This window comes from Podarcis melisellensis (genome assembly GCF_964234715.1).
Source record: "Podarcis melisellensis genome assembly, chromosome: 2".
In the NCBI taxonomy this organism is placed as follows: domain Eukaryota; kingdom Metazoa; phylum Chordata; class Lepidosauria; order Squamata; family Lacertidae; genus Podarcis; species Podarcis melisellensis.
In genome coordinates, this window is record NC_138529.1 from 93,831,899 (window position 1) to 93,855,801 (window position 23,903).

General features: G+C 43.1%; 1 protein-coding gene across 2 annotated transcripts in view; it reads left to right on the forward strand.

Moving 5' to 3' along the window:
- The window catches only part of SHQ1 (SHQ1, H/ACA ribonucleoprotein assembly factor), a 58,132-nt gene that overhangs the window by 17,690 nt on the left and 16,539 nt on the right, over window positions 1-23,903 (forward strand). For both annotated transcript variants that reach the window (XM_081902278.1, XM_081902279.1), the window contains exons 8-11: window positions 1,226-1,380; window positions 2,409-2,462; window positions 5,032-5,155; window positions 13,531-13,651. In XM_081902278.1, coding sequence (XP_081758404.1) covers window positions 1,226-1,380; window positions 2,409-2,462; window positions 5,032-5,155; window positions 13,531-13,651 — 454 coding nt within the window. The remainder of the gene's footprint in view (window positions 1-1,225; window positions 1,381-2,408; window positions 2,463-5,031; window positions 5,156-13,530; window positions 13,652-23,903) is intronic.

A 23,903-nucleotide genomic window follows, 5' to 3' on the forward strand; every position in this document is an offset into this window, starting at 1 on the left:
TGCTCCAAAAGGTTGGGGAAACTACATAACTGGTGGGGGTTTTTTGGGGGGGTGCATGATGGTGGAGGTTAACGGGAGTTGTGTTACACAAGTGGAAATCCTTGCAGTGATGGAACAAGTTAGTTGGACGCCACTCTGTGCCTTGAAAAACAGACAAGTTTGTTTTCAACTTCCTCCCTCCTCGTGCCCTTTTCCTCTAAGTGTTGTGCCTACCAGATTGTAAGCCTGAGTGCAGGAACTGTCTTTTTAAAATTATTATTATTATTATTAATTTATTATTATTTATACCCCACCCATTTGGCTGGGTTTCCCCAGCCACTCTGGGCAGCTTACAGCACATTAAAATTGCAAAACATTAGACATAATTTTTTTTCCAATACAGGGTTGTCTTCAGATGTGTTTTAAAAGTCAGATAGTTGTTTATTTCCTTGACATCTGATGGGAGGGAGGGCGCCACTACTGAGAAGACCCACTGCTCAGAGAGCCGTTTTGTCTGAAGAGTGGGTTTATTTAAAAAAAAATCACACACTTTGAATACCTGAAGAAGTGTCTCCACCCCCATCGTTCTGCCTGGACACTGAGGTCCAGCTCTGAGGGCCTTCTGGTGGTTCTCTCACTGCGAGAAGTGAAATTGCAGGGAACCAAACAGAGGGCCTGTTCCACCAGATGTCAAAGAGTTGAACAACTGTATAAATTTAGTAGACATCTGAAGGCAGCCCTGTTTCAGGAAGCTTTTAATGTTTTATTCTTATTTTATGTTTCGCTTTGTGCTTTTGTTGGAAGCCACCCAGAGTGACTGGTGCAACCCAGTCAGGTGGGCGGGGTGTAAGAAATTTATTATTATTATTATTATTATTATTATTACTACTACTACTACTACTACTACTACTACTAGATATACTGAACAGAAATCAGATTGACATATGTCCCTGTATACAAGAGCAGAATGAAAACATTGCAGCTTTTTTGACTGCATGTGTTGCAAGTTGAGAGCCAAGTCAGAAGGAAACTTCTGTTAATTCTGAATGGATGCAGGCAAGCCGGTGCTGCAGAAGCCAAATGGTTAATTCTGAACTTAACACAGTAGTAATTCTGGGGCTTGGGAAGAAGTTCTCATCAATACTGCCCTTGTTAATTCAAAGTATGTGGTTTTTAGTGTGGCTATGGATATGGTGTGTTAAAATAACCTCTGTGTGTGTGTGTGGTTTTTTGTGTTTTTTTTTAGTTTCCTTTACGGAAGATGAGAAAGAGCAGCTAAGAAAATTCACCAACAGAACTTTCCTGCTTGATAAAAGAACCTGTCATCAAGTATATCTGAGCTTAGTTGATATACTTCTGGCTTATTGCTATGAAGTCTGTGCCACTGAAGGAGAGAAGAATGTGAGTTCCTCCCCTCTACTCCCCTGTATGAAACTTCAGTGAAGTGGATCCGCTAGAATAGCTACAGGGAATTTCTCTGTCATCTGGGAGGCAGGGCTTTTAAAGCGGACTTTGTTCCTGGCGTTGAAAGCGCAGGACCGAAATGCTATATCACTAGGGTGGTTTGCCAGGCAGCTGTTTGAAATTAACAGTCCAAAGTGTGAGGTATTCTCTTCTCTCACTCTCTCTCTCTCTCGGATGCTGCTACGGCAACTCTGCTGAGCTGTATTTAGCAGTAGAGGAAAGGAGGAGGAAATGATTTTACAGCTAACAGCTGAGGGATCTTCATTGTCCACATGTTGAATTATTATTTTTTTTCTTTTGTGGGGGACAGGTTTTCTTGGATGCTTTCTAGACTCAGGAGCATTATTTTGTTGGAAGCAAAGATTATTTGTTGAGAATTACTGTTCTTGAGGCAAGGCACCAAGTCTTCTGTAGCATATCCTAGTCTAGCGGTTCTGTGCTTAAGAACAACATGGGCATTTCCACTGCCCGTTTGGGGAGATCTGTTGTGGGTTAGCTGGGAATACAATCTTTGGAGACGGAGAGGTAGAGGTGCAGGTTTGGGTGGGAGGAGGATTGAGGAAGCACCAGGACCTAGAAAATCTGGATGTGTGTAGACAGGTAAGACTTGGAACAGAGACTCAAGCCAGAGAACTGGCTGATGGGAAATGTTCACAGTGCATAGAGGGTAAGGGGAAATAAAGGTCCAGAAATGGACATGCCACACATGTTCAGGGAGATAGTACTGACCTAGGTGCTCTAACTCTTAATTATCCCCCCCATCATGGTTCTCTAATGTCTAACACCAAAATATACAAAGGGTGGAGGGGAGAGGAATTGAAGTTGGATAGTATCTGCAAATATATGGAGATCATCTAAATGTGCTTTAATTGCAGTTTTCAGTTTCTTAGTTCCTGTGCAAATGGTTTCTTTTTACAAACACAGCGTTGTGTTCTAATTTGCTTTCCTGAACCCCTCCTTCTCAGGTTGAGTCTCCATGGAACATACGAAAGCTGAGTTCAACTCTGTGCTGGCTGGAGGTAAGATGAATTATAACAAGTTTATTGATAGGGCAATACATGTTAAACAGAGGCATATCTGGAAAAGGTTTACTGCTACCTTTCACCCTATCCCTTCTGAAGTGGATATTTCTTCTTAGGTGGGATTTTTATTAGTAGTATTTTATTGGTTCTCCCAATGCCATCTCTACTTGTAACTTCATTTGTATTGTTGTACTATCTTTTAAATCTTTGGGAATACTGCCAGATTGAAAACAGGGATTTCCCTTCTTAAGAGGACCTCCCTATACCAAAAGTGTTAGATGCCCAGTTATAACAACTGTTGCACAGGAGTGAATATCCCCTTTGGGGACAAAGGACTTGAGAGGGCGATTCTGGTTTTAGACCTGGTCATGACACTGAAACTGCCTTGGTTGCCCTGATTGATGGCATTTGCTGGGAGAGAAAGAGTGTGTGAGCCTGCTCATTGTCCTTGATCTCTCAGCAGCTTTTGATACCGTTGACAGTGGTACCCTTCTGGAGTGGCTCTGGAAGTGATAGAATCAGAGAATTGGAGAGTTGGGAGGGACCCCAAGGGCTGTTTGGTCCAACCCCCTGCAATGCAGGAATCTCAGCTAAAGCGTCCATGACAGATGGCCATCCAACCTCTGCTTAAAAACCTCCAAGGAAGGAGAGTCCACAGCCTCTGAAAGGTGACCATTTCACCATCGAATAGCTCTTACTGCCAGAAAGTTTTTCCTGATGTTTAGTCAGAATCTCCTTTCAAGAAAGTAGTCATCTCACCTTGTCCTCTGTGCTCTTCACTGAAACTGCTGAGAGCTGTCATCAGGAGATTTGGAGTGGGGTGTCCTCAGTATGCAAATGATACCCAGCTCCATCTATTCATGCTGTCCGAATTATGGAAGGCAATTCAGGTGCTAGACTGTTTGGGCTGGATGTGGGCCAATAAATTGAAGCGGAATCCTGTTACGTCTTCCAAGTTCTTGGGTTCAAGAGTTGGGGAGATGGCCTGTCCTGGAAGGATTAGCCTCAACTTGAGATAGCTAGCTACAAAACAGTTAAGAAGATTTCTCTTCTTAGGCAGTTTGCCCAGATTTTAATTTTACTCTTAGTGGAGAATGGCAAATATATTTGTTCTTTCAAAAGGACTCTTAAGGTATATTGCTTGTTGAAGCTGCTCCATTCTCTAATGTGTTATTCCTTTTTAATTTGAAAAGGGTATTAAGGGATAGCTGTGTTCTCTTCGAACAACGTAACTGTAGCATGGGAGTAAGGAAGAGAATACCTGTATAAGTTCACCCTATGAGTATCGTGCAAATGTGAATTAATCAGAGTCTCTCATAGGAGTGGGCCCATTTATGAATAAATCCCAATTGTAAAACTTAATGGATGGAAGGTATTTCTTTTCCTTTTAGGCTGCGGGGATATATTAATTCCCCGGTTAGATGACAAGAAGCCTGATATTTTAGATTTCAGGCGTATTAGTTAACATAAAATCAATAGAGGTCCTTGTGCTGAGAGCATCAGTCAAGTAAAGCGAAAGTAAGACTCTGCTCAATAAGAGCTTCCGATAATTGCTCTGCCATCGTGGCCAGAACAGAAGGGGCAGATGATTTGCTGCGTTTTACAGGACATTGGCAAATATATTCCTCCTTGACGTTTTTAGAATGTTAACTTAATAGCCGTGCTTATTTCGGTTAATCAGGGTATATGCCCTGTGGCCTGCTGAACTGTGGGGATGATGGTATGGGGCCTGTAGATGAGGCTTAGGGGCTTTCCAATGTGAAACTGAATGGGAATTTCATTGGCAAGACAACACTGCCTGTAATTTCATAGGAAAGTTAACAACCTGCTGTTTCCTTTTGTCTTACAACTACTGTTGAAGTACAGTGGTACCTCAGGTTAAGAACTTAAATCGTTCTGGAGCTCCATTCTTAACCTGAAACTGTTCTTAACCTGAGGTAATACTTTAGCTAATGGGGCCTGCTGTGCCGCCGCCACACGATTTCTGTTCCCATCCTGAAGCAAAGTTCTTAACCCGAGGTACTATTTATGGGTTTGGAGAGTATGTAACCTGAAGCGTCTGTAACCTGAAGCGTCTGTAACCCGAGGTACCACTGCAAACATGTTTTCTCCCCTAGTAATTGTGGCCTTTAGGAGGAAGTTTGGAAAAATTTTAAGGACTATTTGAAAAAGCATTATAAGTTGTATGAATGTTAAAAAATGCTCCTTTCTAGGAAGGTATAGCTTCAGTATCGGCAAATTTCTGAATTGATAAATAAGACACTATAAGACAGAAGTGAGGTAACGAAATATTTTTATTGTGTGGAAATTAAAAATTAATGCAATTGTATCGAAATGTTTACATCAGATAACACGATAAAATGGAAGATATATTGTTATGTACAAAACAAGTCAACAAATTGCTGAGGTTTTGGTTACACAGGGAATGCAGTGCTCGGGAGATGGGGGAAGTCCATTGGATTCATGGAAGTATGTATTTGAAAGTGGAAATTTGTTTATTAAAAACCTAATAAAATATTTATAAAAAAAAAAAATTGTGGCCTTTAAAAATGTTTGTTCCATGCAGAGTTTTACTAGCATTTCGGAAGTTCTGATGTCCTTTGGGAGAAGAGTTATGTGTTATCCACTCTACCGACACTTCAGTTTAGTGACTCGGGCCTTAAATGACACTATTACAATATTACAACTTGGTAAGATTTAAGTTTTATCTTTACAGTTTGGCTATGGCAAATTAGTTGGGTATTTGTGTGTGGTGAACACATTTGTTCACAAAGGCATAGTTTTAGATAACTTTACAAGGAGTCTGGGTTTATTCATGGGGCATCTTTTTAGGAATTTAATGTATCATTTTATTTCTGTTTATAAACATTCTTAAGGCTGAAACATTGGCCTAGGACTAAGTTTTATTTTTGAGTCGACACAAGTACGATTGCAGCGCAAATCTATTTTATACTGAATTGTCGTAGTCTAATCAATTTTTTTATGGGGACGTGGGTGGCGCTGTGGTCTAAACCACTGAGCCTAGGACTTGCTGATCAGAAGGTTGGAGGTTTGAATCCCCGCGATGGGGTGAGCTCCCGTTGCTCGGTCCCTGCTCCTGCCAACCTAGTGGTTCGAAAGCACATCAAGGTGCAAGTAGATAAATAGGTACCGCTCCGGAGCGAAGGTAAATGGTGTTTCCGTGCACTGCTTTGATTTCGCCAGAAGCGGCTTAGTCATGCTGGCCACATGACCTGGAAAAGCTGTCTGCAGACAAACGTCAGCTCCCTCGGCCAGTAAAGCGAGATGAGCACCACAACCCCAGAGTCATTCGCGACTGGACTTAACTATCAGGGATCCTTTACCTTTAATTGATTTTAAAAGTCATGTTTAATTCAGTTAGCTGTTACTGTTTTATTTTCAGAAGTTATTTATGAAAATATTTCTAAGCTGCAATTTCATTTAAAAAATCAAAGCACTTTACAACAATTATAATAAAAATGCAACAGTTAAAACAGATCACCATAGTACATGTCATGGTACATGACTTGCTTGTTTAAAAAACAAGAACAAAAGCAAGGCAACCAACCAACTGTTGTCTATGGTGCAGTAGGTTTGTCCCTGTGTTGAGCTTCATGAGATCCTTTGTCTACAGATAATCCTGAATATACATTGAATGGAAATTGGCTCGTAGCAAATTCTGACAGTGGATGATAATCCATTAAGTTTTACTCAGAGTAGACCTATTGAAATTAATAAAGATGACTGTGTGAACTTCATTAATTTCAGTAGGTCTCTTCTGAGTAATGCTTAGTTGAGTGACACCCAATGTGTTGTTGAAAGCCACATGTAACAATGAGCAAAGCCTTCTGTTGAATGAACTAGGTAGAACCAAAATATCACTGTACCCCCTTGAGTCTCTCAGTCTCTCTACTCTTCATAATGTTCAACTGTGGGTTGTGGGGTTTTTTGTGTTTTTTTTAAGCATTGTAAAAAGTCAAAAAGGAACTGATTTAATTCTTTCCATACTGGCAAATGCTTTCCTTTGATTGTGTAAAGTTACCCAGGAAACCATTGTTAAGATGAAATGTGATTGGCTCAGTTGAATGATTCTTGGAGTTGTGGTTGGAATTTAAATAACTTGGGCTTGAGTGTATAGTTGACAAAAATGAGTTCTTAACCACGTCCACTTGTACTATTTCATTGGAGAAAGGAAGAGTGCGTAGCATGATCGATAATGATTTTCCAAATGCTTTGAGAGAACTTAATGACACGTTATTTGACTAAATAAGTTGGAAGAATAGTCCTAATAATGGTGTGTAAAGATAATTACTACAAATGTAGTATTATGAGTGGAAGTGAGTAATAATTGGCATTAAAATGTCAATACTCGTGCACTGAAAGCCTGTCGTATCTATAAGTAATGGGTGTAATCCTGCCCACATTTATCTACAATTAGAGGAATAAACCACTGACATTTGCAATATGCCCTAGAGTGGACAAAAATACTTAAATGAAACCTGCTTTTTAAAAGAAGTTGAGATCCTAAAAAAGATTACAAAAAAGAACCTTTTAGTTTTAACACAGACAGAAAATAATTCATCACAGTCCCAAATACTGATTTTAAAAGCTTGCAATAAGGAGGTCTTCAAAGCTTGTTTTAAAGACAGCATTGTAGGGGCCACACATACCTTCCTAGGGAGGGTGTTCCAGAAACATGGGACCACCATTCTGCAGCTATGTGGGTTAGAACTTATTTTGAATGGGACCCTAGCATTCTTAAGGGTCTGGGGTGAGAAGTGCAAGCAAGATGGGATAAATATTTTGCATTAGTCATGTTATAGAAACTGCACTTCAGTATTCTCTGATGAAAAGGCTCAAGTGGTGTCTGTTGTCTGTCTGTGCTTTGGCTTAGGATGGGCGTTTGAATTGACTAACCTATGAGAAGCATTCTGGCACGGTATTGAGAGTGGATGACCCTGTAATCTTCAGGCCAAGTAGCAAACATGAGTAGCAAAAGCAGTGGCTATATGGGAGGCAGTATGCCTTTCACAGCAGCTCTTGTGCCAGAGCTCTAAATTGCTATTTAAACTTGGAATTTTAAAAGTTTCACTGTTGCTAGGGAAACACTACAAAAGAATCCAGGTCCCTGAGCATGTGGTTGCCTTTTTGTGTGTGTGTGTGCAGACTTTTGTCTTGGGAACAAAATATGTTAGTGCATTACGGCTCGGTGTCCTTTGATCAGCAGGACATTGACATGTTAACACTTTTACTTCCTCTCATGTCGTGTTAGATCTAATTTTAAAAGGCAGCATGTACAAGCTCGGTTGAATTTGATAAGCATTTGATTAGCGAGTTAGTAGGACATGAAATATTAAAATGGCTTTTGACATAATTAGTAAACTAGAAGAGAGAGATGGTGTTAAAAATAGATTAATTAAGTAGCTCAGATGCATTTTGTGAATTTTGCAGATGTTCTTCTGCAACCTGTATAGCTAAAACATGCTTTCAGCTACGGTAGGAAGAACATATTTAGTTTGTTTCTACGTGTAAGGATTGTGTTTGATCTAGATAGCTAGCAGTGGCAGCTAGACTGGTGACTGGGAGCAGCCGCCGAGACCACGTAACACTGGTCCTGAAAGACCTACATTGGCTCCCAGTACGTTTCTGAGCACAATTCAAAGTGTTGGTGATGTCCTAACATGCCCTAAATGGCCTCGGCCCAATATACCTGAAGGAGCATCTCCACCCCCATCATTCAGCCCAGACACTGAGGTCCAGCTCTGAGGGCCTTCTGGCGATTCCCTCCCTGCGAGAAGGGAGGTTACAGGGAACTAAGCAGAGGGCCTTCTCGGTGGTGGCGCCCACCCTATGGAACACCTTCCCATCAGATGTCAAGGAAATAAACAACTACTGTACCTGACTTTTAGAAGACATCTGAATGCAGCCCTATTTAGGGAAGTTTTTAATGTCTGATGTTTTAATGTATTTTTTATATTTTGTTGGACGCTGCCCAGAGTGGCTAGGGAAACCCAGCCAGATGGGCAGGGTTTAAATAAATTACTACTACTACTACTACTTTTGATAAAAGTAGGTGATGTATGTGTTCTGGCTCACTTTCCCATTCTCCCTAGGTTCTTTGTATATCTATGCACAAATCCATCTTCTACGAAGCAAATCCCATTTATTTTAAAGGAGCTTGCTGCCTTGAAATACTGATTGGCTTAGGATGCCAGGCCTGGTTCATGAGCTTTCGTAGCAGGAAATGAAATCTTAGGTGTATTTGATTCTATTGTTCAGGCAACAGAATATTAAAATGTGTTTTGAGTTCCAACAGTTTACTAAAAGGGACATACCAACAGCATTTGATCTTGGCTGAACATTTGGTTCAAACTCCTGACCCAGAGATGGAACGTATCCAACCTGAAAACATACCTCACTTGTTGCATGACTTTGTGTAGCTACCAGCCTGGTGATTCACCTCAAGCGTTTGGTATCTTACTTCTTTAAATGTGTTGATACCAAGATGGTGGTTTTGTCCCGATATCTTTTTAGAATACAGTGGTACCTCGGGTTAGGTACTTAATTCGTTCTGGAGGTCCGTTCTTAACCTGAAACTGTTCTTAACCTGAAGCACCACTTAGCTAACGGGGCCTCCTGCTGCTGCTGTGCCGCCAGAGCACGATTTCTGTTCTCATCCTGAAGCAAAGTTCTTAACCCGAGGTACTATTTCTGGGTTAGTGGAGTCTGTAACCTGAAGCGTCTGTAACCTGAGGTACTGCTGTACATCCTGTCTTGGCATAGCCAACAAGCTCCCAGCAGCACAGCTGGTGGATGGGAATTGTAGGAGTTGTAGCCTAACAATGTTTGGAACGTTATCTGAAGAAGTGTGCATGCACACGAAAGCTCATACCAAGAACTAACTTAGTTGGTCTTTAAGGTGCTACTGGAAGGATTTTTTGTTTTGTTTTAACGTTTGGAACGTTCATGTTGGTTGCCAACCTTCTTAATCACAAAGTCACTCTCTCTGAATCCGTCTTTAGCTAGAGCAACATCTGTGCACAAGAGGAGTGGATCACCAGGCTTGGATAAACCTTAGTGTTTGCAAAAGTACAAAAATATTTAGAGAGAAAAACATCCAGGGCGAAGGCACACCAAAAGAGAACTGAGTAGGAGAGAGGCCTTTGAGGCGGGGGGACAGACTCTCTCTGCACCACAGTGCTGATTTGGAACCAGGGTGATGGGTGGAGAGATACATTTGTATTTTTGTGACGTGTGGTAGGTTCTGGCTGCATTTTAAAAACAGCCTGTTTAACTTGCAGTGTGGCCCCGTATCTGTGGCCCAAACCTAGCTAAAGTTTGCTGTAGTGGTGCGCTGCATCGCTTTCAATGGGGTTTAATCCTGATGATCTGTATCTTTACTGGGCTAGAAGCTATTTGGACTAGCCTCAGCATCACTGCAAAGGCACATGGGGCAATAACTCTGCTTAAGCTGAGCAGTTCTGGGTCTGGCCAGTGCCTGGAAGGGAGGCAGTCTGGGAACCTGTTCTACAGCCTTCAGAAAAGCAGGGTGTTTCTACAAGTAAACAAATAAATCTCCCTGTTGAAAAGGATCTTGCATGAAAGACTAGAGGTTGTGTTCAGCTAACTTCTGCTTGTAGGAGACCCTTTGAAATTGATGGCCCATAATGTTAATTATGGCCAATAATTTCAGCTGAGTAAATGAGGGTTGAATTGCAGCCCTAGAGCACAAAGTCGTGATCGGCCGTGTTTTTAGTATATCGGTATCTGAATAGTCTTGTTCCTCCAGATTCTGCTAACGGCTGTTTCAGATGCCTCTTTGGCAATGTATCTGAAAAACCATAACTTAAAGCAGTGTGTCTAATTAGGAATAATGCCTGTGGTTCAAACAATTACTTTTTCTCATGTGAAGTATGTAGGCCAAATTTTGATTTCCACAACTTTCCAGCAGTAAGCTTTAGGGTGGAGAAGAGGGCAGGCATAATAGCTCTAACCCAACGGAGAACAAAGTTTTCTCGTTAGTTCTTAGGCCCGTAATTGACTTGCAGCTTTGTGCATGTGTTCTCTCACTAGCTTGTTTCTTCCCCACGCTGCAGTGAGCAGGGAGCCCTGGACTTTGTTTTATAGCACATTCCTTCTCTGCAAACCTTTTACCTATTCTGTTCCGTCTCAATCTCTCCCAGCTGAAGATATTCCAAGTCATGGGATCTTCGACAGCAGAGGGAGTTTTGAGTCGAATACAACCAAGGAGCATTTGATTTGTCACATCGCCCATTACTTATCCCTTTCAGACTCTGATGTGGAGTTACAAGGGAGAACAAGGCTCAAAGTCTTTGAAAGCTGCCACCCTACCCCTCTTTCATTCAGGTGCTTATGCTGACAAATCGTAGGTTTGTATTCTCCCCACCGGCCCATGAGCATTTCATGATATATTTGAACTTTTAGCATTGTTTTTTGCGGAAGAAAAATCCTCTGGAGAACAGGAAGTGATGGTGGAGAAGTGGGTTGAAGCTGTTCGGTGCAGAGGTCTCATGCTTCAGAAATCAATTTAACGTTGCTGTATAACTGGGCTCTCATTCATTTTAAAAGCTTGCTTCGTTTTTCTGCTCACAGCAGTCTTGAGATGGCGTGTTACCTGTAATAGCAGCAGTCCGCCAAATTGCAGGAACTGGTCTTGTTACCTTATGAGAAACTGAGCATTTGATTAATATCTAGGCACCTACGCTGACATGCAAAAAAAACCCTCGAAACAAGATGTAGCCTTTACTCTCAATGTGTAATGGCAAAACCAAGTTTCTATTCTCCTGCCACTTTAAGGCAGGACTGGGGAGCTTTTTTCAGACTGTCGGCCACATTGTCATCTGGGCAACTTTCTGGGGGACCATCTGCCAATATTACCAATAGTGGATGTGGCCAGAGGCAAATTTTTCCTTTGTACAGTGGGCTAGTATTGGCACACACTTGCATACGTACACAGCCAAGAATTCAAGGGCATATTCCAGCCAGGCAAAAATACTCAAGGAGGGCAAGAAGTACCGTATTTTTTGCACCATAGGCGCACCCAGTTTTTAGGGGGGGAAATCAAGAAAAAAAATATTTCCCCCCCCCAGCCCCAAAGAGCAGCGTACAGGCTGCACACAACCTCTCCCTGCCAGAGGGGTTGCGCGCAGCTATGGAAGAAGGTAAGGCAGTGAGCGGGATGGATCCCGCTCGCTGTTTTGGCTTCCCCTTTAGCCCCGTGCAGCCTCTCCTTGCCGGGAGACGCTGCGCAGGGCTAAAGAAGCCATAGCCCCGTGCAGCCTCTCCCTGTCGGAGGGGTTGCGCGTGGCTATGGCACAAGCCTGCATTCGCTCCATAGGACGCACACACATTTCCCCTCAATTTTTGGAGGGGAAAAACTGCGTCTAATAGAGCGAAAAATACGGTAAGCCTCCTGTGGGAGAACAAATGGATATGAGGAGGGGGTGTGACAAGTGAAGAGTCCTAAGTGCAAGACAGAGACATCTGGGGGGCTGAATTTGCCTTCTCTGCTTAACGGTCTCTCCTCTTTGCTAAGAAGAGAAGAGACACATCAGATTTACACATCCCATCGAATTACACTTTTGGCGAAGCCAGCTTACCTGCAGCCTCTCGCACACACTTTCCACGCTTTTCATTGGCTCCTGTGAACTGCCCCAAGATCTTATGATGAAGGGCACTACATAAATCACATAAATAGTAATAGTAATGATAATGATAATAATAATCATAATAATAATAATAATAATGCTGCTGACCCCTCTTGCTTACACTCCCACTCCTACAAGAACCCAAATTTAAAAGGGAAGATTTGACATGCTTGTGTAACTACTGGGATTGATTCTTATAAGGTTGATTGATTCTTCAGGTAATTCAGAAGCTCCAGAAGGCATGTAGTGCTGCTGCCTGCCTCCTTTTTGGAACTGGGAACGTGCCCAGTCGTTTTGCAGCAATTCAGCTGGTTATGCCGGCAGACAAAATTCAGCCTGCTAGTTTCTGCTTTTGCAAAGCCCTTTTTTTGAATGGTACCCACGTTTTAAAAGCTGCCTCTTCCTGTCTGAGGCCCCATCACAGCACAGTTGGTCAGCGAGGTAACCCGGAACTAAATCCTCAGTTACATCCAGGGTTTGCTGCAAGTTGCAGGTAATTCTTGAAGCAATTGGGAACAGGTACACACCAGAGAGACGCTGCCTTGACAGGAGAATCTTTTACCATGTAACTTTGAGGAAGGCTTGTTGTTGTTTAGTCGTGTTCAACTCTTCATGACCCCATGGACCAGAGCATGCCAGGCACTCCTGTCTTCCACTACCTCCCGCAGTTTGGTCAAGCTCATGCTGGTAGCTTTGAGAACACTGTCCAACCATCTTGTCCTCTGTCGTCCCCTTCTCCTTGTGCCCTCCATCTTTCCCAACATCAGGGTCTTTTCCAGGGAGTCTTCTCTTCTCATGAGGTGGCCAAAGTATTGGAGTCTCAGCTTCAGGATCTGTCCTTCCAGTGAGCACTCAGGGCCGATTTCCTTAAGAATGGAGAGGTTTGATCTTCTTGCAGTCCATGGGACTCTCAAGAGTCTCCTCCAGCACCATTGAGGAAGGCTATCTTCAACCAAACCACATAGTACATTTAATTGTTTTACACCCCGCAAGGACTATTAATACTGGATGAAGATTTACCTTTGAGTAGCATTTGAGGTTTTGGCTCCTCTTTTGCTTCCTTCAGTTCCTAAACAAGCCACCTTCAAACCAGAGGTTGTTTTAAACCACCATTTCAAGTGTTTTTGCATTATGTGTGAACCAGCCTGCTAAGGTTTTGCTCTTCTTCCTTAATTCTGACATGTAAACAGGGGTTTTACTATGCTGGCAATCTGCAATCTTCTCAGGTTGTCATGAACCACTGATTTATCCTAAAGGGATAATTTGCGGCAAGTAATAGCATGTTACTGATAAGGTGTTCAGTCAACTTCCATCCAAATTTTCAAGTAGAATTTTATAAGGACTGGTTGGTGGGGATAAAAAATGTAAATGTGTTCATATGGTTTCCTCTCTTACAGGCAAAAGTGCAGTTCTGAAGTGTCTGTTAGATATTCACAAGATTTTTCGAGAAAATGATCCTGCATATATTCTTAATGACCTTTATATCACAGATTACTGCGTTTGGATTCAAAAAGCCAAGTAAGTTTTATGTCTTGTCATTCTCTTGATGAAAGCATTTTGGTATGATTGATCCAGTATTCAAATTTCTTATTGCAAATGGCACTGTTTTCTTGGAAGGCAAAAGCAGAAACTTTTAATTGAATTCTACATTGATGATAAGATTTGCTTTCTTCAGACAAGTTGTATATACACACACATACAACACACACAAAGGGGGCTGTGAGTGTTAAAAAGTAGGCTGCGAGTATTAAAAAAATTCCTGTGTTGTGCCAATTTTGAGAACCAGGAAAATGGCTTAACTACGTTAAAGTAAAATTGCTAAGCAGCGTTGTGCAGAGTACAATACAAACTCATTCAGCTGAGGAGATATATTTTAGGCTTTTCATATTGTGTACCAAAGAACTCCCAAATTCTGACAAAAAAAAAGATTACGCAGTGTCTTTATTTTGCATAAAGGCACCTAATCTGTAGGCATTTATTCTGAATCAAAAATCTTGATTGCTTGCAAATCTGGAAGCAAAAGAGTATTGTGGCAGAAAGGAAAGGCATGGCTAAATATGGATAAGCATATTTGTGCTGAGGGTAAGTAAAAGTGTTTGAAAAAATGATGGAAGGGATATGCTTGAACTACGGGGTCTTTTGCAAGTCTTGTCTCCATGGTTTCAAATATAATTGCCACCACTGGGCTTTGAATCTTTTTCTCACTGAGAATAATGAATTGTTGTTGTTGTTGTTGTTATTAAAATTTGTATACCACCCTTCATCCAAAGATCACAGGGCTGTTCACAACATAAAAATACAAAATGAGAACGCGAAATATATAATCTTCTACATCCAATCTCTCTTACTGAGTAGTGTTCTCACTTTCTAGTTTACTGTCTAAATAGTTGCATTCAACAAACTAATAATAAGTTGGTTGTCCTTCCTCCTGATTTCATCTAAATCACACTAAGGCAAACATCAGGCCGAGAAAGCCCTGGCTCTAGTTGAGGCCAGCCTAACCTCTCTGTGGCCTGGGATCTTTAGAATGTTTTTATTTGCAGACCGTAAATTTCTCTGTGGGACATACCAGGAGAGGCGGTCCCGTATAAAGTTTAATTCATGCTATAAAATGTAGAACCATATCTTAGAAAGCTTGTGCCTTAGAGCAGTGGTTCCCAACTGGGATAGAGATATCAACATTTCCAAAAGTAAAGGGTCCATGGCTTGGCTTTCGAAAAACAGGGGCACTTAGCTTATTGGGAACCACTGCCTTAGAGCATGCCCACCAGAGGTGTAATAAACCAGTTTTAACTAAATTGCATTCCAAATGTAAGCATTTAGAAGAAATAGTCTCTGAAGAGTTGAGTACTATTGATGGATTAGTTGCAGTTGAGTGTCCCAAGTTTTGGTGTAAAGAGAACTTACACTTCAAGTTTTCTAATTTGAGATGTTTTCTGATAATAGAAATAGTCATCTGGTCTACTGACTGACTTCTGTACCTGCTAACCAGCCGAAATGGTGGTATTAGATGGTGCTTTTTGCCACCACTACAAGATTTGTCAAAAGTCCCTGTACATTTGGAATGACTCTATGTGGCAGGATTGGAGGTGTGGAGATAAGAGTAATTGCCTGCGTAGAGAAACTTTGTTTTAATGTTATGGTGGTGGAAAACCAGTTAGAAGTTTTATTTACAATTAAGCAATATATAAATTTTGTTAAATAATTTATAGAAAAATACTGTTTGGAATACATATTTAACTGTGTGAAGAAGAAAACCCTTGTCTTTTGCTCCTGGCTAGAGTCAAATAATATATACATAGTATGTAGCATATGGATTCTGCTGGCAGCCTGCCATTTGGCAGTCAAACCCTCACACAGTTGCCCACTGTTTATAAGGTTACAGCAATGTGCAGGCAATGTTTCAACTTTTATGCATGGGGCAGTAGCATCTAAGTAGTCAGTTTTGTAGTTTAGTTGTTTAGTCGTATCTGACTCTTCGTCACCCCATGGACCAGAGCACGCCAGGCACTTCTGTCTTCCACTACCTCCCGCAGTTTGGTCAAACACATGTAGGTAGCTTCGAGAACACCGTCCAACTATCTTGTCCTCTGTTGTCTCCTTCTCCTTGTGCCCTCAATCCTTCCCAACATCAGGGTCTTTTCCAGGAAGTCTTCTCTTCTCATGAGGTGGCCAAAGTACTGGAGCCTCAGCTTCACAATCTGTCCTTCCAGTGAGCACTCAGGGCTGATTTCCTTAAAGAATGGATCGGTTTGATCTTCTTGCAGTCCATGGGACTCTCAAGAGTCTCCTCCAGCACCATAATTCAAATGCATCAATTCTTCGGTGATCAGCCTTCTTTATGGTCCAACTCTCACTTCCATAGCGGACATTCCATTCAAATCTATTGGCCCATAATTATAGGTTTTGAATCTAGCAGAAACATGTTGATTGGTTGGAGGTCCTGGGTGAAGGGTATATAAAGCTAAGCTCAGTGCTGTTTCAGAGCCAGTTGGGCAGTCCGAGGAAACGTTCAGGAAGCCTGGAGTGAGAACCTGAAGCAGCAGCATACCTGAAGAGTATGGGATCAGCCTAGAGGCTGAAATCATGGAAGACAGAAGCGAGGAAGCTCTGCAAGAGAGGAGTTGGAAGGCTCCCAGCAACAGCTTTGGGGTATAACTGAGGACAGTGTGGCTGTAGCTGTCAGTTGACTGCAGGAAGCAGCGAGTTCCTGACTGTGTAAGGCTGTGAACCCTGTCCAGAAGGAAGATGTCAAGTAAAGCCTGTTGAACAAGCCTGTGAGTTTACTGAGGTGGACTTACGAAGGGCAGCTGGTTATGGTTATCTGTGTGGCCGCAGAAACTAAAACAAGCATCCAGACATCTTAAATCAACACCATTAAGCAACAATAACATCAACTACTGAACCAAGTCTAATAACCTAGCTGTAAGTCTAATAACCTAGCTGTAAGGAAACATATAGGGACGCAGGTGGCGCTGTGGGTTAAAGCCTCAGTGCCTAGGACTTGCCGATCGAAAGGTCGGCGGTTCGAATCCCTGCGGCGGGGTGCGCTCCCGCTGCTCGGTCCCAGCGCCTGCCAACCTAGCAGTTCGAAAGCACCTCCGGGTGCAAGTAGATAAATAGGGACCGCTTACCAGCGGGAAGGTAAATGGCGTTTCCGTGTGCGGCTCTGGCTCGCCAGATGCAGCTTGTCACGCTGGCCACGTGACCCGGAAGTGTCTCCGGACAGCGCTGGCCCCTGGCCTCTTGAGTGAGATGGGCGCACAACCCCAGAGTCTGTCAAGACTGGCCCGTACGGGCAGGGGTACCTTTACCTTTACTTTAAGGAAACATATATTATAAGTAACATTTATTAATTATCTTACCTTCAGCTTTTAACTACAAATCTCTGTTTGTTCCATGCCAATACCCAGCTACGATACGTTTGAAGGATAAAAGGTGAATGAAAGTATTGAAATACATGGTATTAGTGGAACTAAAAAGGAGATTAAGAGGGCAGGTAATTTATCATGGTGACACAACTGGTGGAATGAGAAAACGCCAGGACTACAGTTTCTGGCTAAGTGGAGAGGGTCGTGGGATAGTAAATAGTAGTGGGGTGCTTTTTTTAATAATTAAAAAACCCAGTTGGATCCGGTAAATTTTATCCCCCTGTGTGCTAAGTTGTATCCCTGTAGCAGTACTAATTCATATCCTTTCCAGTTACTTCGGGTATTGCTTGCTGTGGTAAAACATGAGCAAAGATTACCGTATTTACGCCAATCTAATGCTCCATTGAATCTAATGCGCACCTCAGTTTTCAAAACCAAATAAGTATTTCCTGGCAAATGTAAATGCACCATCAAATCTAATAATGTGCACCCTAATCTTCATGATGTGATTTGGCCCCCCAAAAAGAATGCATTACTTTTGAGTCAATATGGTAATATCCCCCCTGGAAAACATCCTTAAGTCTGAGACGCGGCATGTAGCTAATCTCTTCCCTTCCCTTCCTTCCCTTCCCTTCCTTTCCCTTCCCTTCTCTTTTCTTCTCAGCTCCTCCTTTCAACTTATTTCAAGAAAGCATTTGGCAGTATCAGACTCAGCATATGCTGCACCATAAAGCAAATACTGCATGCCCAGTAATTTTCTAATAGTTATTGCTTTAATTATTCCCTTATATGCATTCCACATAAACCATTCTATTTGTATGCAGTGCAGCAATTAGGGGTGGGTGAGCCATATTGCACAAATCTGCAAAACACGAAAGGGGGAAGCTGTTAATAGGCTCTCCCAGGTTGCAGCGGATACGTAGAGAGCAGCCGAGGCAGCTCATACAGGCATCTCGGCAGGTGTCGTCAACATTTTATGTTGAAAAGCCAGATGCGGCCAGATGGAAAATTGCATCTTTAACCCCTGAGGTCATGCAGCGTGTCACCACTTTGCTTGATCCTCCTGCTAAGCGAGCTTATAACATCCCCTGCTGTCAACCTTGTTACTGCTTTAGTTTTCACAATAGAATTAAAATTAATTTGTCAGGGGTTTTCCCCTCCCTTTTTCTTTTTGGTCAAGTATTTAGGAAGTGGCACTAAATGCTGCTTTGGGAATGCTGGACATCTGTCATAGATAAAGAAAATCCAGCCCTTCCGTTAAGTGCTTGGTTTTTATTCCCCCTCTGCCTTCTCATTACTTACATAAATTTGTTGGGCCTCTGGAATCCCTCTTGAGTTATGAAAATCTTTGAAAAGCGGCAGGTATGCTATATAATAGACGAGCTGCAAAAAAATCGAGGTGAGGGTGCAGAGGCTGGCTTTTCATTTGCTTTGGATCAAGAAGACCACCAAAGCTGGTGCAGTGAAAGCCTTCCAGTTTCTTTCCCTCAGGAGTGATTTAAGATGACCTGGTCCCTCACTGAAGGAAAACCGTATTCCTTAGTCTAGCTCTCATGCTCCAGGACAGAAACATATCTCTCTTTTCCTGATCAGTGAGAAGAGTGCACTGACTTAAACCTTCAAAGTGGCTTTCTCTCTCTTTATGGTAGTAACGAAATTCTAATATGGCGTGGAACTAGTCTTTCCTTTCATGACGGCTGGTTACATCAATCCAGTGCATGTGTCATGTTTATTGTTCATAGACCATAGACCAGCCTGAGACCGTGTCCTTCCTCTCTTCCCTTCCCTTCCTTGCCTTCACTATTATTTAGCAGTATATGTCTCTGTTGTTAATCTAGGGTGAAATGGGCATCGAACCCTGTTTGAGAGGAAACACAACTAGTGTTTTCCATGGTTAGCTTTGGGGTCCATGTAATACTAAAATTCAGGCAGGGAAGGGAATGGGCCGTTGGATTTTCTCTTGGCAGAGGCGAAAGAAACATGTCTTCCCAAGGCTGGCTCTGTGTTTTTCCTTGGCTAGATCTGGACCTTTTCACTTTCAGTCTAGGTTTGTCTGCGTAAAACTACATAGCTTTCAGTATAGGTTGTTTCACTCAAAATAACGGCCATGTAGTGACTCTCTTATTTGAAGTCATGAATGTAGACTTAGAATCTTTTCTTCACATGTGTCTTCACGCACAGTATATTTTGTGATTGTGTGCACCAAAGGTGATTTAGTGATTTGCATGAAATCCTTTTGAGTATGCCCTTGGTGATGCCTCTGACTGTGTCACTTTTGCAGCAGCCCCAGAGTGTTGGTTTGCCTCTGAGTGACAGATATGCTTCGGATATAGTGCAATCCACGAAGGCCTCAGCTTTATCCCGTGATGGCTTTGCAGCGGCAGCTCAGCCCTCCATGACCCAAAGGCTCAATTATTGTAATTCCCTCTTAGCGCAGCTTACAAGCAGAACATCGCTGGAGCTGGCAGCACTTTCAGGACGTCGCATCACATCTGCTTATGCCTTGGAGAAGACATGCTGCGTTAAGCTTGTCCTTTATTTATTGCTTGGGTGGCCTTTGGTCATGGATAGGGTAGTTTTCAAAGCCCCTGGCTGATAGAAGACATTGTTGCCTTTTTCATCTGCCTAGCAATTGTCCTTAAGAGTGTGTTGTTAAGCTTGTGTTCTACCTGGCTTGCTAGTGTACAAAGGGGCCTAGGTAAGTGCATTTCTAGGTTTTTGTGGTAGGGTTTCTCTAAAGCTATCTATGAGAGCCAGTGGCCAGAGCCAGAGGAAGAGCCAGGTTCAAAACCCTTCTCAACCATGAAGTTAACCGAGTGACTTTTGGCCAGTCTGTTGACATGATCTGATCAGGCCTGTTTTCAGCAGAGTCCAGGAGGATTTGGAAAGAATCCCATCTGAAAGAGAAGGAAAGCTGGCCACGCCCACATGTCACAATAAGCCGGAGTTTGTAGTTTATCCTGATTTATTGTGCATGAGCAGAATGTATGCTGCCCAGTTTGCTCTTGCTTTACTCCTCCCTGAGGCATACAGAAGAAATGAACAATGAAGCTGTGGTTAAGCTCAGCCTCCCACTAGTTCTGAGCCCGGGGTTCTAAACAAGCCAGCCACAAACCATGGTTTTAAGGTTGAAAAGTGATCAGGATAGGGAGAAACAAACCACAGTCGTGGATTCTGATGAAATGGCAAATCAAGGGTGACTAATGTTCTTGGTTGTTATTTTTCTACTCCTTGGTGGGCCAAATACAGGCCTGCGAAGAGGGAGGGGCAGGAGGTATACTGGCCTTGGGCCTCAGAGGGCTAAGCCAGCTGGGGGACCCTGCCAGGGGCATGCCAGACTTATGCTGTCATGCCAAGAACAAGACTCCTGCCCTGAGCCTCAGACAAGCTCTGCGTGGGCCTGTCCCAAATATGAGAGGCTAGTGGGACAGCTTGCCTAATCGGTGTTGGCTGGGTGGGAATGGCTTCCTTGAAACAGCCTTGCAGGCCATATTGGGAGGTGTGGCTGGCCAGGTTTGGTTTGTGAACCAGAAGTCCACTCATACATCCATACATAATTTTATTTGTCTGCCCCTTTCCATAATTCAAACCGTGCTCAAGACGGCTTACGACATGAAAAAATACAAAATAACGGTGTAACAAAAGTAGTTGCAAACAATAAACAAAACATAAAAATGCACAACCAAATGGAACAATTTCCACATAATCACAACAAGATCTCAAATAAAGATACAAAAAACCAACAGCATCAACCACCCCATCACATCCAAACAGCACACTAGCCCAAGAGCAGCCTCAGCTTTTGTAGCTGGAGTCAGTCAAGGCCCCACCCTCCCAGGCCAGGTGGAAAAGGCTTGCAAGGCAGGGAGAAGGTCCCACAGGACTCACAGCCAAGATGGTCCAAATTTCACTCTGGCTTTCTGGAGTGTTTATCATCTACCTCTAGACCAACCCTTGGAACATCTTAAGCACTATAGGGTTGCAGCCAGTGTTGGTCCTACTCAGAGCAGACCCATTGAAATGAATGGTCATGACTAACTTAGTTCCATTAATTGTTACACGTCTACTGTAGGTACTGTATAACTTCACTGAATATAATGCCCCTCCCCTTTTTAAATGCCCTATCCTGACCTATCCATATTCCAACCACATTTCTTTCCCTTTTTAGTTTCCCTTTCTATCCTGAAGTACAACACACCATATCTACACCGTCACCATAATATATCTGTAAAAGCAGCAACTGCACCAAGAGCATTTTGTGAGTAACGGAGGCTGTGTACAACAGCGCACAGGCTTTGAACAACAATAGAGTTTGCCCTGCAGGCTGGAAGGAGCGACAGACAAGTCTAGGATGCCAGAAAGTGCCCTTTGTTATGTGCTTTAGCAACCCTGTATGACATGGCTTTTAAAGGGGGTAGATGGGAGGATTTAAGCTCCCTTCCCAGCTGTTGGCTCACATTTTCCTTTTGATGCTCCATCTCTCTCCTCTTCCTTCCCCGCTGCTCATTCCATCATCTTTCCCCCTCCCCACAGTTCCTCTTCCTTGCGGCTGTGTCTGAGCGATGCACCTTGCCACAGGTAGAGAGAGGGGATGCAAGCAAAGCTCTTCACTCCCTCTGGGTTCTCGCTTTGATTTCTCTGAAGTTGCGGGGCAGGCAGCCGTTTGCTATCAGCTTGCAGAAAGGGGGGTCAGCGATTTGTGTCATCTCTCTTCAGTCAGCACTTCTCCGCTGTTTCCTTCTGTTTTGACTACAGGGACGACATGTAGCCTGTGTAGCTGCTGCCTTTTTAAGCAGGTGCGGCTGTGATCAAAGAGGGGAAGCTTCTCTCCATGCAAATAGCATCTTTCTGTTCTGTTCGCAGCCTTGTCAGTAGCTGACACCCTTTGGCAGCGATTCTACTATCAGCCGCTTAACTGGGGTGAGCAGAAACGGAAAGGAAGGGCAAATGTTCCTTTCTCACGGTCCTTTTGATGTTATATTGAAATGATAATCTTCTAGTGGGGAATGGGGATTTTGTGCCTCCACTGTCAGCTCTTTCTGCAAGGATTCCCCATGCTGCCACGAGTCGCTGTAAGCTAATGCCCGGGACTTGAGGCAGCCTGCGGACGCCCAGAGGAACGACCGTGCGATAATATATTACGATAGACAGGTTTGTGTCATTGGATGAGAGAGAACGGGGAAGAACCTCCTGCCATTTCTCATTTTGTAGGACTCTGTTTTGTAAACCCAAAAAGATCAAGATTATGCCAGGTTCGTGGAACAGAAAAAGTATGTTTTTTGTTGTGGCTTCTCCCCTAACCTTTCCCAGTTACCTACCATGAATGTCAGGGCATCAGTTACGGGAGCACAGCTACAATTTAAATCATGGTCAGTCCTAGAAAGGAAATAAGTTTTCTTATATTTCATCACCTGACATGCAAGCCCCAATCTTGTGTGTCATTTTGACATGATTCTTTGTCCAGAATCTACTTCAATGCCCCTGCTGGCCAATATTTTTTCTGGAATTTGCAAAAGTCTCAATGGGATGATGGTGGCAATTTGAACTTCCCCTCTGTCTGAACAGAATCAGTGCCTCCTGCTCATTTCTCCCGACCTCTCCACTTAAAAGGGAGCATAAGTCAGATGATGAGTTAGTTCTTACTGCTTAGTCTGTCATGACACATACCTGTGAACATACGCCTGAGAACTTGTTCTCATACATGTGCTGATAGGAAAGATGTGGAATGTGCTTGGGAAGTTCATGTATCTTACAAGGGGGGTATTGTCTGCACACATGCGCATAGAACCTACATGCACACTTAAGGGTCATGCTGGATGTGATGCTCAATCCAGTTTAAAGTAGAGAGTGGGATTTAAAGTGCAGCACTTTAAAACTGGAAGAGGCTGAAAGTGACTCTCACTTGGAGGAAAAGAACAGCTTTAGTAGTGTTGCTCTTTAAATCTCTCCCCACCTTTCCACTTCCTAGAGAATTGGTGGGACCTGGCTTAGGCCTTGCCGCTGTCACAACTTAATTGCACCCTTGGTTGGATGGAACACTATTCCAAAACAAAATTTATTCCCGAAACCAATGCTCATAACTGCAGTTTAATTAGAGTTTGTACTTTTTTTGTGTCCATGTGCACTGAATGAGTCATCTGTTTCGTTATTAATATTTTTCTGCTGCACTGCTGAAGCGTGAGACATGCTTTTTCTGGCTCCGGTGGAGGGTCCGTCTAGTCCAGCACTCCTTCCAGCAGTGGCCAGCCCACTGCCAGGAAACAGCATCACTGCCGCTGCATCCTTTGATTGGCTGCCAGGCTTTGGACTTCGTTGACATTTTTTTTGGGGGGGAGGGGAGGCAATATCAAGCCATTTCCAAAGCTCAAGTAAAAGCCTGCCTCTCTCTCAAAACCGGAGAGGTATGGTTTCTTTATTTAAAAAATCATTTAATATTCCAGGTCCCTCTCCCACTCCGCTCCTCTTCATAGCACACATCTGTGTGGACTATAAATTCTCAGCGGGTGTGTTTTCTTTCAGAGATTTCCTGTCCAGATTATGAAAATAAATGCCACACCTTAGCATTTTATCCTCCTTTAGCATCTTGTGTGGATGCTTTACTTGAAGTGAGCCTCTGAAGTTCTGCACATTCGGAGTTAATGGAGGAAGAGATGACGTTCAATGCCTAATCAGACTTTTGGCACCACTACCTGCATGGAGACATCCCTTCCCTCTCCCTTCCTCCTCCCCATGCATTCATTCTCTTTTTTATATTCAGGTCCTCCCCCCCAGCTAGTCAGTCTCCCTCTGGGTCCTCCAGCCTTTTCACTCCTCCCTTCATTCATCCATCCATCTCGCCCTGTACGCAAAGGCTGCTTCAGCCAGTCAGCCTGCTGCACTCCAGCCTTCCTCCTGCCTTG